Genomic DNA, 18028 nt, shown 5'->3' with positions numbered 1-18028 from the left:
GCGTGTATTGCAGGTCACTAAAACGTTTCAACCGGAAACTTCAATCAAATTGTTGTGTGTGCAACGTGAAAAAAATACTGACTATACGAAATTGTTAAGTGGAAGACACATCCCAAAAACGAATTTGATCGAAACTTCCCGTCCTTCGGTTTCCCCCATCACTTGTACGAATAATCGTCGATGTGATCGTTAAGCGCCAGCTCGTGCATGTTGAGCATGTAGTAGCTGGAGCTACGACGCAGATTGCTGCGCCTCAGACAACAGTGGAGGTCTGCGCAGGCGCGGAGTTGCGCCGCGCATCCCACCAGCCACGACCACAGGCTACATTCGATGTCGCTCACCTCTCTATTGTCCGTGTCCTGCGGATCGGTGAATTTGACGCTGTGCTGTCGGCTCGCCTCCTTCTCCTCCCAGTCGTCCTCGTCGTCGGTGGCGGCCATCTCGTCGTTGGCACCGGCGCCTGCGGCCAAGGCACCGTTAGATAGGGCGGGGGCTACGTCGCAGCGGTACAAGCGGCCGTCGGAAGCTTTAGGGTCGTGCGCAGCGAGGAAGGAAGCGGAAAAACAAAAACGAAACACACGGTGCTTACAAGGTACAAACACGCAGAGGTGGGTGGCCACAGAGGGATGCGAAAAGAATTTTGTGCACGTGGGAGTGTTTGTAATTGTGAAAAACGTGCATGGAAAATGTATAAATTGTTATTTGTGTGACTGTGAACTTTAGAACTTTAATATCTTTATTATTTGACTTACGAACTTTCTTATATCTGTTATGTGAACTAAAGACAAATAAACGTATATATATATTACAATAAAATACTCATTATATTATTTATTAAATAAACATTAATTATTGACAGTCGAGTATACTCTGTGGCCGAAACAAAAAAAATACATAGGAAAGCAAGAACTGTGCAAAAAATATACAATTTATTGAAAACAACAAAAGTGTAGCAACATCCAATAAGCAAAGGCAAATCACATGTGCAGAGTCCTCATTCAAATTACAATAAACAATTGACAAGAAGACACATTTTGGTCAAGCTGTGTCGTCTTACCAACGATAACAAGCCCAACATATGGGTAAAAATTACCTATCGTCGGCTGATACTCCTGCTGCGGTAGCAAGAAGCATGTCAGCACCGTTTTGCCGGTGTCCGCGTCCGTGTCCGTCTGGAAGGTGAGCAACGGCTGCGCCTGGTTGTCGCTCAGCCATATCGCCTTCAGACTGAGCTGCAGGATTGAGTATGGCAAATAGGGCAGTCGATTGCCCGACACGTCGAGAACGTGCAGCCGTTTGCAGCTGCCCAATGATTCGGGCAGGAGCGTGAGCCGATTGTCTCTCAAGCTGAGCACGCCCAGTTCGTGAAGGTTGCCCAGATCGTCCGGTATCCTCGTTAAACTATTCCGGTCTATGTTTAGGTTGGTGAGTTTGATCAAATTACCGACTTCGGTGGGCAGTTCGCTTAGGAAGTTCTCAGTCAGGATCAGTTCCTGCAGGTTGCGGCAACAGCCGATGTTGCAATTGAGCGAGGTTAGTCTGTTCTGATCCACTTTTAGGATGGTCAACTTGTCCAGTTTGCCGATGCCATCCGGCAACGTCTCCAGCACGTTCTGCGACAGATGGAGATCGGTGAGGCTCTCGAGGCCGGCTATTTCTTCCGGCAGGTTTTCCAGTCGGTTCTCGGAAAGATCGAGACAAGAAAGGTTGCGCAGCTGGCCGATCTCGGGAGGCAATCCTTGGAGTTGGTTGTGGTCCAGCCACAGTTCTTGCAAGGCAGGCAACTTGCCAATGTGAGCAGGCTGAAAAAATAAAAAATTACATTAATTTTCTGTTCAATTACAATAAATGAGATATTATCAAAGTGAATGTGTGTTTTTTAGAACATAAATCTACCAATCATTTGTATAATTAATTATGAAATATGAAACCAGCACATCCGTTTAAGTGTTTCATTGTTTATTTTTATGTTTTTTTTATCACAATATGAAACCTCATAACTGTGATTAGAACAAATGTACATCAGCACAAAAAACTGTTTATATAACAGAGAGGAATTTATGTTATAACTTTTGAACGACTTTATACAATTATGCAAAACAAAACCGCGATCCCGTGAAAAGTTTGTGCAACTGGAATTTTAAAACTCATCAGAGCCAAACAAAACATTCCTACAGAACTAATTTCATTTGTCTTTTTCCCCGTTCGTTCATTTCGCAGTTACGATTAAAGCATTTGAGCAATTTAGTATTTTTATTACCAGATAACAAATTCCAATCAAACATTAGATTAGATATCCCTTATCCGGTTGCGATGTACATTCTGTGTGCATTTTCAACCTACAAATTTACAAAGCAATCCTTACCAGTTCCTCAATCTCGTTATCGCCGAGATCAAGTCGTTCGAGCTTCGCCAGCGAGGCCAACGAGGCGGGCAACTCCCTGAGCAAGTTCTCCCTGAGCTCCAGCGACGTGAGGGCAGTCAGCATACCGAAATCGGCCGGCAACGACGTTAGGGACATGTCGTTTAGTCCGAGGACGGTGAGGGCACGGAGCTGGCTGAAGGCGGGCGGCAGCCTCGGTATCGGGTTCGAACTGAAGTCCGCCACCTGCAGCGCCTTCAGCGAGCCGATGCTCTCCGGAATATCCGGGATGTCTGCAACAATAATAATTGGTCAGAAATGTCGACATATTTTGTGTGACCTATAAAATTACTAAATACTCTTGAAATGTTCTTTGTTGGGTCAATCAAATGATTTATTTACTAAGTGAAATCATAATTTTATATTTTTAATGTGGCTTTAATTAATAATACTTCAAAAGATTGATACTAAAATATCTATCGATAATATGAATGTATGTATGTATGTAGTGACATAGTTTTTACGTATTATCAATAAAAATTAAAATTTTCTAAGAATAATTTTTAACAATATTTGTCGAGTCAGTTTAATTAATCATCCTGTCACAATCTACAAAATTGAAACTATATAAAATGGAAACAAAGTAACAACAACATAAAACTACAACTTAATTGTAATATAAACCTCATTAGCAAATGCACAATTAACAAAAACAAACAACAGAGAAACACAAAACGCAAACATACTCGAAGTACAATAAGATCGTCACGCAAAACGGCATTAACGATACAATGAAACGGAGAAAACAGGGAAAACACCTGATGCTTATTGAAGGCTTTAATTTACACGTCGACAATTCAAAGAGGCATTCGTTAAAGAGACAATTATGGTTGCAAAACACATTACTTTGGGTCGAGTTTCATTCATTTCCGAAACGGTTAGAGTGGTGTTTATTTTTTTTAAGTGTTTATTTAACTATGCTTCATAAATTCTAAGTTTAATGCAGGACGTGATTAATAATTAAGGATGTGATTTATGCTGAATTTTGTGTTAATTTATATAAAATTGGTGGATGCGCACATTTTTTGAATTCGTTTCATACATAAATAAACGAATTACGCAAATTTGCTTATTAAAGTGCTAATTTAAACCAGTGTTTTGTTGTTGTTTAATCTCCAAGGATTTGCCTTGAATGCCCACACCTGAATTCACCTGTATCTATGGTTGTCCGATTTTACAGGCATTAAACCGCATGCATCCCCAACGACGAAGTGCATTGTGTGTCCGACCATAAATCGGGAGGCGTGCGTCCGCATTTCATCGACGACACAAAAGTGTCAAAGGATCCGTCGGAAATGAACGGAGCCGAAATCGGAGAACAAAACGTGAATTGTCACGCCGGATGGACGCGATTTTCAGTTGGACGGGGAGAAACGGCTGTTTCGTCGATATTAGGGTACTTTTTCGACATTATAGTAACACTAGTTTTGATCATGAGTTTTTCATCGCATTTTACAAAACTAGAACACGTACACAATCGTAAAAACAGTTTTTTTATGTAATTTTAGTCCGATTATTTTTCAATAAATTTAATAACATTTTAAACTATTATATGACTCCTTAATTCAACCAAAGTCAGTTTGGTAATTATGAGAAATAAAGGATTAAAAATTTTATAAAACAGATCAAATCAAATGCCTCTGTCACTTTATTAGATTGAGAAGTCTTTTACGAACATTTTACTGAAACTGTTTTTCGTACATTTTCTTTATTCTGTAACACAAGTGACATACACTTAACAACAATTTTCCCGTATCTTTTTACATTCTCATGCAATAATTACTATTTTTCAAGGATTAACAAATTCACTTACATTGTTTATTATTAAGATAATATGAAAAGAAGATAAATTTGTGTTAAAATTGTAGGAAAAATGGTACAATCTTGTTATCATTTAAGGTATTTGAAAGAATTTTCTATTTTTAAAACTATGTTATGGATATCTAACATCTTTAAAATACAATTCCTGCACTCAACGAGATTATTTTCCTATTAATTTAGAAAAGTGAAGGACAAGATAAATACACTGTAAATATTTTTTTCTATTTGTATGTTATGTAAGTGTTTGTTTTTGTGGAAGAACGTTTGAGTTACCGCAGAAAGGTACATCTAGGACATTCTTGGAAGATATTTAAAGGACTCTTTGAGTAATTTAGAGGAAGTGGAGCGTCTTCTACTCGAAATGTGGACCAAAATGAAATTCGAACCCAGATTTTGAGTATGAACAAAATATGTGAGGCTGTCATTCGTGATCAAGTTGGAAATACCCTAGTCTGTTCAAATTTTTATCTATACATATAAATAAAATTGGTGTGTCTGTTTGTAATATTGAAATAACCGTTTTTTACTACATACATGTGAATATAAATACGGTACATACACCAAAATATCATTTTTTACAATTTTTGACTCTCTGTCTATCTGTCTCTTCTCTGTCCCGGCTAATCTCTGAAATGGCTGGACCGATTTTGACGGGACTTTTATTGCAGGTAACTGATGTAATAAGGAGTAACTTAGGCTACTTTTATTTTAGAAAAATTCTTAATTTCTCTTAATTTTTTGGGAATCCAGAAAGAATTAGATTTATTTATTTTTACTTTTATAATGATTTTTCAGGAAATTAGTATTAGTAAAAAAATAAAAATCCATAAAGTTATTAAAGTGAAACTATGTAATTTAATGAATGAATTAATAATGAATTTAATCGTATGGATTTTAATCCTATAGATTTTAATTGTATGGAAATTGATCGTATGGAATTTGATCCTATGGAAAATGATCATATGGATTTTGATCGTATGGATTTTGATCATATGGAAAATGATCGTATGGATTTTGATCATATGGAAAATGATCGTATGGATTTTGATCGTATGAAAAATGATCGTATGGATTTTAATCGTATGTAAAATGATCATATGGATTTTGATCGTACGGATTTTCATCGTATGGAAAATGATCGTTCGGATTTTAATCGTATGGAATTCGGTCACTACGTTTTTAGTAATTTCTCACGTTTTTAATGAAATTTTCAGATTTTAGTAGTTTTTTACGTTTTTAGTAAATTTTTACGTTTTTCGTAACATCGTTATATTTATGTACATACAGTATGTATATACAGTATGTATATATATTTCTTTAAGGCTACCACTCGTAATTGTAGCAATTAATGCACCCAAGAAATTTCGAAAGTATGGCTCATTAGTATTTACTACTATACGGGAAATTTTCTTCCAAACTAAATTGTTCGAGAGGACCGAAATTTCTTCCAATTTTGCTTTCACAAGAAATTTGTTTCACAATAATTTTCACATGAAATTTTTATAATTAATAATTTTTTGGTTATAGAAGTGTAATAAACAGCTTGTTCTTTATAAATATAAAAGTTTTTAAATAAATATATAAAGTGTTTACGTTTCCTTTCCCCGTTTCAGAATATATTAATATTATTGGTGTGGGGCGTTAATTTCTTGGAACAGAGAATATATAGGAAATTCTAACCTAGAACATTCTTCGACACACGAATCCGTAGAAATTCAGGAAAAATAACGTTCGAGAGGAGGCTAAAAGTGAGAATGGATTTCGTAACCTTGCGACGGCCACATCGCAATGCCAAGGATATATTTGCGGGGCGGGTTGAAGGAACTCTTCCGCCCACCCGAAATACGACTTGTTCTGTGCGTGTTGCGAATGCACCGACGATTATTTTTAACATTTGGGGCACGACATGTCATTGCATAAGTCCATTACCTCGAATTGTACGTTTAATTTCTTACAACAAATCACCATCAAATAATTTTGTACATTTAATTTATATAAATATAGGGATATGTTGAAATGATAATAAAAATATCAGAAATTTAACATGGCAAATTGCAATTTCCGCAATATGTTAATTATTGCTCATAATAAATTCAACAAATTTATAAATTTTATATTTTCATCAGCATGACCAAAACATATTACGGTAAGTTCGATTAGTTTCCTCAGCCAGACATTTCGTAAGACTCGCTCCGACATATTTATTTCACGTAACCGTGTTTTAATTAAAATTAATTCAGTGTAACAAAATAATTTTCTAAACCGTTAGGTAAATACCGTCGTAAATCATCATTATCTCCCTCTCCACCATAACAACATGCAAGAATGTTTCGCAGCGACAAATTTATAATAAACTATTATTTTTGTTTAGGAGTCAGTCTAAAACCCCATTTTGTTTATGGGTTTCTGAAAATATGCGAAAGACCTCGTGTCATCAATCATCGATGCCGATAAACATTTCTACCGCAAAACGGCGTACGTAAATATAATCGCGGGCGCCTAAAATTAGATCGATCGCGGTGTAAATCAATTTTTAATTGCGATCTCTATTTGCTTACTTGCGGGTTATTTTTAACGTGACGCGCACGCACGCACACCCATTTAATTTCACTTTGATCAATTTTGCTCTGTGATAATAATAAATAATTAATTGGTTTGTAAGCTCTTACCAAAACCACGTTGGTCTAAAAATTATTTTGTTAGTTGATTAAACAAACAGTTAAAATAATATTTAAAATATAAATACAGTTGATGGATCTTCAAATATCTTCAACAAATATTAATGTTGGTCCTCAAAATATTCATAACTTTTTTATCATCAGTTAATTACTGCAATATTAACATATAATAAGTATTATTGAAACAAACTGAGTAGATATAAATCTAGTTATGTAGTTATTTTAACCAGTTTAACTTAAACCTTTCCTCATTTTATTCAAATTTACGTTAATTTAACGGTATATAACAGTTATTTATTATAAAGGTTGCATATTTTACTAATAATTTTGTGCCATTTACACATATTAAGTCATGATTCACGTTCGGATGATAAACAAGGTTTACCTAAATTTTATCAGTGACTCAGTTGGCCTAATTTAGCCCATTACAATTACCACATTCATTTTTATGATTCTAACATTATCATCCTACTGATAAAAAATAATATATTTATTTAATAAATATGAATTTATTTAAAATATATTTATATAAAATTAAACTTTTTCAGAGTCTGGCAAATGTCAACTTTGATATATCTGAAACTAACTTTTTTACCTCTTTCATAAATATAATATAGCAGTGGCTGTTTCAATAAAAAAAGACTATAAAATATGTTTAACTAGATAGAATCTTACTTACTTGATAATGTATAAATATTTGATGCATCAAAATATTAATGTATTACACAATGTTATTTATTATACGCAAGGTTTATCCAAGATTTATCAGTAATTCAGTTCTTCTAAGTAGCCTACAAAAATAACTACATTGATTTGTATGATTGAACATAATTCTCACACCAATAACAAAATATTATATTTATTTGTTCTTCAATATTTATTATTTATTTATTCTTCTATATACGGGGTGATTCAGTTTTTGAGTTATTTATTTTAACTATTGCCAGATTCTTGGTTTAACTAAAATGTCTGTCAAACCACCAATTTTGATGGTGGAAAGTTCATTTTTGACACACCTTAACTGAAGACCATCCTATAAGAAACCATTATTAGAACTCCCATATACAGGGTGTTCGTTATTTATATTTAATTTTGTGAATCTTAAAACGTTACGTTTTAACATAATTAAATTGAATATTAATTAAAAAATATCGATTGGTATCAGCATGCTCTACATAAAATGAATAATAACAGGATTTTAGGAAAAATGTAAAAATAACGCTCATGTTTCTTTGTACTAATGCTATTGCCCCACAGATGTCATTTGTTTTAGTTCTGGCAACATTACACTTTTGGAAAAAATTTTGTTAATATTCATTTTATGTATAGAAATTATTGATACCAATCGAAAATATCTTCAATATTCAATTTAATTATGCTAAAAACACACATGATGTTCTATTTAGAATAACCAAGATATTAATGTTTTAAAATGTATAAATTTAAACATAAATAATAAATTTTTTGTATAAAATTTAGGAGCATTAATAACGCCTCCTAATAGGATGATCCTTGGTTAACGTGTAAGCCAAATTAAATTTGTAGCAACAAAATTGATGACATTTTAACTGGACCAATAATCTATCAATATTTTTAGAAACAAATTAATAAATCAAAAACTAGGTATACGTATAGAACATGATACACCCATTTTATTTACAATTATATGTAAATTTAAAAATCAAAAAAATACAGGGTGTTCCTTTGAAAATAACAGAGTTGATTTTACTTCCTGCCAAACCGGAAATGAAATGTACAAAATAAATTTAAAAATTAGCTTATAATTGCTATAAAAATTTCCAATCAATACCTTTTTTATATCCATAAACTTCTAATGAAGTTAAGCGAATCACCCTGTATATATTTTTAATTTTTTGTCCCAAATAATAAACACTATATACTTACACAAAAAATGTGTCAAAAAAATAACAATAAAACACACATTTTTTTTAAATCTTAAGTAATTTCTAACCATTTATTTGATTTCAAAATAAATTATCACCAAGACTTAAATCAACACAAAAGATATAAACGTTAAGAATCTGAAAATACAAAATTTATTTGGGATAATTAATTTGATAGTTGTAAGTGCATAAGCTATTAGCTGGCAACAAAATATAGATGAAATGCACATGATTATTTATTTATGCATCTGGTAGCGAGGCTCGTTAGTCGTCAATAAAATCGCGTAATTAAGTGCGCCGAGAATGCGGCAATTATGCAGCCGACAGAAAAGGAAACGATTATTTATTTCGCGTTCATAAATCGCTTAATGACCGGCTTCAAAACCGAAGCCTGACAGATTGCGGATGGGATAATTTCTCTCTATTTCTGTGTAAACAAGCGCGACGTTGTGCCTTATTCCGCTCCGGCAAATAATTTATATGTATCTATTTTACTTACAACATTTTGTTGGGAGCTCGAAAACGACCGAAACAACGGTGCAGTCACGATTTTCTCGACTGAAATCGCCGGAAAATAAATTTATAGACGTCCGAGAATCGGTTCGTTGTTCGGCGAAACGTTTGGCACAAGTTTTCAATTAGCTAATCCGTTTTTAGTAGTATTTATCTATTTCTGTGTGCGCTTCGTTGCGAAATGTGTTTTTGAGATCGTATTGTTTTTCGGCTGCGGATTTTGCAAGTACAATTAATTAATCGGTCACATCTGTTTTTAGTTTCGGTTCGGAATATTGGGAAATCGGAAAAGTTTTATAAAAGTTTTAGTTGACGATTTAATTACTGAAATTAGTATTACACTTAAATTAAGGTTTAATAAAAACAAGTGAAAGATTTATCATGTTTTTAATTTATGACACATTGTGAAAATCAAAGTTAGTCTTAATTGAATCTTATGTCTTAGTTACCTGACTATAAAATTATTATCATCACAAATTCAAGAATATTCGATTATTCTATTAATATTTTATAACATTTTTAAATTAATTAATAATAATGTTTTTTCACATTTCACAATAAATTTGGGTTTAAATTTTTAAGAAATTAATGAATATTGGAGCCTAGTCTATTATAACCAGTTTTAATAAAATTTTTAAATTGAATTATTATGTTGTTATAAATATATCATCATATATGAGTTCTTTTTTAGCAAAATTACTGAATGGATTTGGATTCAAATTAATTATACTAAAACAAATAGTTTTATCTACATTTTTATAAAATATTGAACCTTTTTAATAAATATGTAACTTGGATTATATGCTGGGGCGTCATTTATAAATATATCGACATATATAAATCATTTTTATCAAAAATTACAAAAGAGATTTGGATTTAAATATTAATTATACTAAGAAAAAAATAGTTTTATTTGAATTTTTATAAAATATTGAACCTTTTTAACAAAATATTTGACTTGCATTATAGATTAGGGCGTCTTTAAAAATATATCCCCATGTTTGAGTCATTTTTAGTAAAAAATACAAAAGATTTAGATTCAAATATTAATTATATTAAGAAAAAATGGATTTATCTGGATCTATCCTAACTTTTTTATCAAAAAAAGAAGAAATTTGGACTTAAATAAGAATTATATAAAAACAAAAGTTTCATTTGGATAACTTATTGAAATTTGATGAGATCAATCTATTACGAACTTTTTAATAAAATTTTTAAACTGGATTATAGGTCGGGACGTCATTTATAAATATATCGACTTATCTGAGTTATTTTTAGTAAAATGACAGAAGATATTTAGAATCAAATATGAGTTATACTAAGAAAATTTTTATTTGTGTTCTTTATTGAATGTTGAAGCTTGATCTATGACAACATTTTAAAAAAATCTCTAAGCTGATGATATATCTGAATTATTTTTATCAAAAATACGGAAAAGATTTGGATAAGAATATGGATTATAAGAAAATTGTTTTATCTAGAATTTTTTATTGAATATTGACATTTTTGAGTTATTTTTAGTAAAATTATAGAAGAAAGTTGGATTCAAATATGAATTATAAAAAGCAAAGTTTTATCTGGAGTTTTTATAGAATATTGAAGATAAGATATTTGAGATGTTTTTAGCAAAATTGTAGACGAGACTTCGATTCTAATATGAATTATAATAAGAAAAAACAATTTAGACGATTTTTTTATTTAAATTCAATTGAATTCAAACATTTGAAATTATTCATAAATATATCGACATATTTATGATATTTTTCCAAAATTACAGAAGAGGGATTTAAAAATAGATATAATAATTATATTAATGTTGAAACCTAAATTTTAATAAAAATAAAATAAAAAAAGAGGGATTTCTTACTAAATAAATTATATAAAATGTAATTAATTATAAAGTTTTAGTGTTTAGTGTTACTGTAATAATAAAAATATAACATTTACTATTTATTTAGCTTCATAAAAATTTTTGAATCTAAAAACCGATGAAGCCATTGAACGTTTTACGGATAATGTGCTACGAAATCGTAGCACGAAAAACTACGAACGAAAATCGCTTCAGTTTCGTGTACGACTCATCCAATTTGTACGCCTATTAAATTAGGTTAAAACCCATTAAAATTACCGCTCCGAAACGCACCCATTTCCACCGCAAAAACACACGCGACGTTCGCACATAATTAATAAATGAACATTAAAATATGGCCGTCGTACGGAAAATCAAGAAGCGTGCGTCTGGCGCTTTAATCGAAATGCGTCATATTTTTTATGTATAAATATATATATATTGCTGGCTGCGAACATTTATTATTAATTTCCAGAATTAATTTACCCGCCTGGGAATTTTTTCTATCGTTTTAATTAAACTTAAGCGATTTCGTTTATTTCTTCTGCGACTGGCGGCTCAATAAAAACTTTATTTTGATTGGCGTACAATACACAACTTACGTTTTTTATTCTGTGTCGGTGTGTCTAGACGTATCGGCTTATAATCCGCGTTTTCGTATTATTTTCAGCGTTAATACATAAAAATCGGGTCAAGTTAAACGTGAACTCGATATTTTGTTATGGCTCTATTTTCGGTCCAGACAAAAATCCAAAAATTAATAATAGCACCGCCGCCGATGAATTATAAACATTTTCCGGGAAACTGTCTGGTGGATCTTTTTTAAAGCGCTTTCGCGTTCGTTAATTCAAGAATGCGCGTTCAGCTCGACGATCGTTAAGCGATCGTATTTTATTAGTAGTAAATCGAATCGCTGCATAGTATTGAAATTCTATAGTTAGTGATTAGCGCATTCCAAGGTCTCCCCGTCTATAAATCGAAAACGTGTTTTTTCTTTATCACGAGGAAACTTGCGCCGCGATGATGTTGTAAGTCAACAAACACCTACTGATTATTTATGCGGACGATCCGGCAAAAACAGCCGGGAATGCGAACTGGACATGCAAAAATGTTTTGTACCGTTTCTTTCTTCTTAAACGTCATTTTTAATTTTTTTTCTATAAAAATTTTATCAAAATATATCTAATTGATACTACTTAATTGAATAATATTTAATTTAGAAATTTTAATTTATAAAATATAAAAAATAATTTAATAAAAATTTTAAATTAATAACAAAAAATATCATCCACGATACTCTATTATGACTACACATAGGAAAAGGAACATAATTTTTACATTTTTGATAAAATATCTGTTTATATTCATTTGGTGGAAAAAAATATGGAATATTTTTGAAAATTGAAATTCAATCTTCTGGGATTTTTCATATCTGTTGTAATTGTGTTAAACAAATTCGGCAGCTAGCGTAGACAAAATTGTATCCCTCAAAGATCCTAATAAAACATTCAAACAACCTTTGAATATAATGATATTGACCGATTTTATAGAAAATTAGATCTGTTCTAATTTGCAACAGTCTCGGGAAACAAGTTATAAATATTCCATACTTTTTTCCACCACTGTATATATCAATCTATAGATTATTTAATATGCACAAAATTAAACATAAATAACGAACATCATAAATTTTGAGAGTAATATTAACGACTCCTTATAGGAAAGACTTTGGTTAAGATGTATACAAAAAAGACATTTTAGTTACACCATCAATCTTAAACGTTTTGGAAAAAATGAATTAGTCAATAACTAAAACTTGAATTTAGGTAGAATTGAAAAATCCAAAAATATACAGAGTGTTTCATTGAAAATAACTAAGTTACTTCCGACGAGATCAGAAAAAAAATTTGTTAAAAAAATCAAATTTGCAATGAATATATTAGGATAGATTAGGTGATTCACTATGTATATTTAAAACTTCTATTTTTCTTATTATATTTTGATTAAAAAAGAAAGTCATTAATTATGTACTTAATTAAAAAAATAACATAAAATAGATAACAAATAATGGAAACTTAGCATAAATAAAGCATAAATATTTATTATAATAATCAAGCTAATTAATTATCAGCGGGCCCTGGTTTTTTCATGCATAATTTGTATTTACCTAATAAAAAGTCATAAAATATTTTATTACCTTCTTATTCACTGTTTTATTATTGTAAGTTTCATTGTGTAGAGTAAAATTAAAAAACTTGGGTAAACTTATATTGAAATTTGTTTTTCAATTTACTAAATTAGCTGCAATTTGAACAGTTTACTATTGCACTATTATGCAATAAAATTAAGAAAATTTCAACAAGAACTCCAACCTATGACATTTGAAAGTAATTTCATTACTGAATCGGAAAATGGAGTAAAACATAAGAACACATTTTCCATTAAATTAATAAAATTAAAATTCTTTTTAGAATGACACAAGAAATATATTTTTAAATCGTTTAAAAAGTATATAGTTACAAATAGTTAATTTAAATGTCTTTATAGCTTGAAAGTTTTCCTTCGTTGTTTATTTATGAAAAAAATTAATTAGAAATCAAAGAATTTAGTTATCTTTAATTTATGATATAAAACCATAATAAATGCTTGTTGCGATAATTGACGTCGTTTTTTTCATACTTTTCAAAGCAAATTTATTTATATTAACAACAAACTTTAATCAATGATATATTGACCATTTTATTAGACGACCTTTTGCCATCTTTCGGTAAGTTGAAAAATTCCACGTTCGAAGAAGTCTTGGTTTTTAGAAGCGACTCATTTTTAATAACCTGATCGGAATCGAAAGTTTTACCATTCACATGGTTTTGAAGGGAGCGAAACAAATGGTAATCTGATGGTGCTAAGTCGGAGCTATACGGTGAATGTTGGATCATTTCCCAATTGAGCTCTGTTAATTTTTGATGGGCGTTTTTTCTTGATTTCTTCGTCCAATTTCAATAACTATTGAAATTAACGACAGTAGATATTCTAATCAACAGTTTGGTTTCTTGGAAACAGCTCAAAGTAGATTGTAGCATTGCAATTCCACCACACAGGAAGCATAATCTTCTTTTGGTGAATATTGGCTTTGGATGTCGATTGTCGGAGCTCATTTTGCTTAAACCATGATCGTTTTAGAACTACGTTATCGTAAACAATGCATTTTCATCACCCATTATGATTCTTATTAGAAATGGGTCGTTTTGGTTACGATTCAGCAAATAGCCGCATATGTTAATGCGTTTGGTGAGGTGGATTTCCTTTAATTTGTGAGGAACCCAAACATCGTGTTTGTTTACGTAACCAAGCTGTTGTAAGTGCAAGTAAACGGTTGAATTCGATATGTCGAGCTTCTCAGCTATCTCTCGAGTTGGCATACGCCGGTTAGTTAACACCTTTATTTTGTCGTCATCACTAATGGTTGGATGACCAGTATGTAGTGTATCTTTACAGAATGAAAGCGGGTAAGCCAACGCTGACAGTGGCTTTCAGTAAGGCAGTTCTCACCATAAATTCACCGCATTTTTGCCCTTTGAAAATAAAACAATAAAAGTCCATTTTTAACTTAATTTTTAATCAACCTGTTTTTTAATGACGCTAAGTTTTTGAAGATAATCTAAAGTTTAATCTTTAAAATACTGTATAATAATGTAAACCACGCAATCACTATTACATGAAATACGCAGTTCACGTCATCTATGAGAAAAATACATTAATTATCGAAAAACCCAATAAAACCTAAATTATTTGCAATGTTATAAATTTAATTTTAATAACCGAATAATTTACTTTGATATTAAAGATTAAAGGTACATTTTAAATAATATTTTGGATTAATTTTACTAAAATTTCAGATTAAAATTTTATATTGAAAGCCTTTTAGTATTAATAAAATAAACGATATAAATGAATGATGTTTATTAAAACTGAATAAAATATATACAAATTATGTTGATTTTTAGATTTAAATATAGAAATTCTTTTATTTATTTTATTTAAAAATGAAATTGCAAATACTAGATATAACTAAATTTTTACTAAAAATGTCCCATAATTTTCTACTTAATCTAAACTTTAGAACAAAATTGGATCAAACTATAAATTATTCAAGTTTCTCTATTGGAAAACACTTATTTTTGAAATTCCTTTCTAACTTGACAAGAGTGGAACAAACTACCCAAGTAAATTTTCATTTCCGGAATAGGATCTTGGCACAAACTCCGTGTCAAAGAGCAGAATGCAGTTATATCATTTGCATTTCGATAGCATTTCAGATAAGATTTTTACATGTATTTGGGTCGCAAATCTGTCTGTGAATTCCCACTAAATCTGTTAAATTGTTTGAAAAAATTTCATTTTGTTGTTCACCGAAATTTATAATAGTCATGCGTATAAATTACAAAAATATTTGTTGTTTTTAAAATTCAAATTGTAACGAGATAAAAATTAATGAGGAACATATTTTTATAAGTAAATTATTGCAAACAATGCAAGGTCGACACAAATTACCAGGTAAATTATCGATAGCCGACTGCAAAGCCCCTATTTAGTTGAAGTTTTGTGTTTTCAAATCCTTGACATGAAAATTAAACTTGGCACAAACTACTTCAATTGCAAAAACTGTCGCAAACATAATTTTATAAGAACGTGCCTACAAACCCGGCGATACTCAAAATATAACACGAATAACAATATAAATAACATAAACAATAGCGAATTGCCTCTTCGATTTATTTTCGTACAAATATTTTTTTGGGCCTCCCATTTACCCAACGAATCCATAACGCAAACAAACAATCCGAACGTTCCCATTTTTCACGCTAAAATCAGAAAAATAACTGGAAGCAGATGTCGAACTGCGGACTTACCGATCCCGTTCCGAGACGCCCAGAAACACCAAACGCGACAGATATAATCTGTTTACTCACAGGTATGATTCACATCCCGATTTCTAAACCGGATAAATAGCGTCCATAAAACGTGTAGGATTGCTGATAATAAGAGCGTTGATCTTCGGTTAAAATCGGGAAATGTTTAAACAAATGGTACGTGAATAATAAAGTAAAAATAACATAACATAAATTGTTGTCGTGGCCGCTTTTATTAAGCATTCCGGAAACGGATATACACGCACGGAGCTTCTTAAGGGATCAATTTTTTCGACATTGGTTCTGCGTCATTGTTTTCAAATAACATTGCGATCGGATAATAACACGTAGTATCCTGGTTCCAACAGAACAATGAAATGAATGAGTTTTCGATAAAGATACGAGTACGTTAAATATGTATTGTTATTTAATTAATTTGATATGATAATATTGTGTGTTAAATATTGATAGATATGTATTTGGAACATGTTATGTCGAAGTTAGATCCAAAATATATTGTTATATATAACAGTTAATTTTGTAGATAAACTGATTGTATGAATATGGCATATCATATTAATTATTATCAATTTTTTTGCATGTAACTTTTCACGAATTTTAAAAGGTACAAAATTAAAACAAATATTATATATTTATTCCATTTTAATTTTTTAAACAGATGTTTATTAAAATTTATTCAATTAAAACTAATATTTCAATCTTTTCACAAATTTTCAAAGGAACGGAATTAAAATAATAATATCAATGATTTATGATTTTTTTTTTATTATTATCAAAAAATCAAAGCAATTAATTAAACAGATGTTTATTAAAATTTATTCAATTAAAACTAGTAATTGATTAATATTATAAATTTTTTAATAATATGTCATCGAAAATTTATATTATTTGTGTAATTTCAAGTAAAAAACACAGTACTGCCTTTTTAAGAGTTCTCAATATTTTTAAAATTTAATCGAAAATTGATAAATTAATATACGTAATTACATACAATTAAAAAGAATTCTGAGAAATGTTATGTACTGTTTTTTTTATAAATTAGTAAAATAAATAGATATTAATAAACACAATTCAAGTTTATATCTATAAGTATATTATGATCTTTTTTTGTTCAAAAAATAATTCTCTAATTCTAGAAATCAATCTAAAATTTATCATTCTGTTCAAAACTCGGTTTGCAATTAACTTTCTCATTCCTCAAAATAAATTTTAAAAAGATATAAAGATATATATAAATATTTTTAATACTATATATTTAACATTATACAACTTTTCAGTCTCAGGACTCACTTCAAAATTAATTTTATGATTCACAAAATAATAAAACAATATATGTAAATTTTAAATTATTTCAATTTTAAAAGATTTTTGAAGCATAATACACTTTAAAACTTGTTTTGCTGTTCTGAACACTGAATAGGATTAGTTTTCTGATTACCCAAAATTAATCATATAGAATTATCAATATTAAAAGACATTTAATAGGTCTAAAATTTTTTAAAACGTGTATCACTGCTTAGAATTTTATACAGAACCAATTTCCTAAATTTTAATTTTTTCTAATATTCTAATCAATGGCAATTGTAAATTTCTGATTTTTAAAAATAATGTTTTAAAATATCGTTAATAGTCAATTTGAAGAAATCATACCAGAAAATTTTTTATAAAAAATATCTATCTATACCCTTAAATTTCCATCCCCTGAAATACATTTATACCAAATTTCATAAAAAAATATACATATTCTTAATTCTAAAAAATTAAAAATCATATTCTTTTTATGAATTTAAAAAATTTTAAATATGAGAACAATTATCTAATTTTTCGAAATATTTTTTTTAAATATTGTAAATATTTAATAATTTCTAACTTTTAAATTACATCAAATTTAAAATACTCTAAAGCCTGTT

The 18028-nt window shown here is 30.1% G+C and overlaps 1 protein-coding gene across 9 annotated transcripts in view; it reads right to left on the bottom strand.

The window, feature by feature from the left end:
• Positions 1 to 18028, bottom strand: part of LOC109599997 (protein lap4) — a 62677-nt gene that overhangs the window by 36887 nt on the left and 7762 nt on the right. For 8 of the 9 annotated variants that reach the window (XR_007547574.1, XM_049965167.1, XM_049965162.1 and 5 more), the window contains exons 3-5: positions 2366 to 2655; positions 1094 to 1802; positions 342 to 526 (exon numbers count right to left, since the gene is read on the bottom strand). Coding sequence is in view for 8 of the 9 variants with exons in the window: in XM_049965167.1 (XP_049821124.1) it covers positions 342 to 526; positions 1094 to 1802; positions 2366 to 2655 (1184 nt within the window). In the remaining variant the exon portion in view is untranslated. The remainder of the gene's footprint in view (positions 1 to 341; positions 527 to 1093; positions 1803 to 2365; positions 2656 to 18028) is intronic. The other variant, XM_049965163.1, reaches the window with a different exon arrangement.

This window comes from Aethina tumida, chromosome 3, assembly GCF_024364675.1.
Source record: "Aethina tumida isolate Nest 87 chromosome 3, icAetTumi1.1, whole genome shotgun sequence".
Lineage (NCBI taxonomy): Eukaryota > Metazoa > Arthropoda > Insecta > Coleoptera > Nitidulidae > Aethina > Aethina tumida.
The sequence above is the reverse complement of the archived record's forward strand: the minus strand, read 5'-3'. Positions and strand labels throughout refer to the sequence as shown.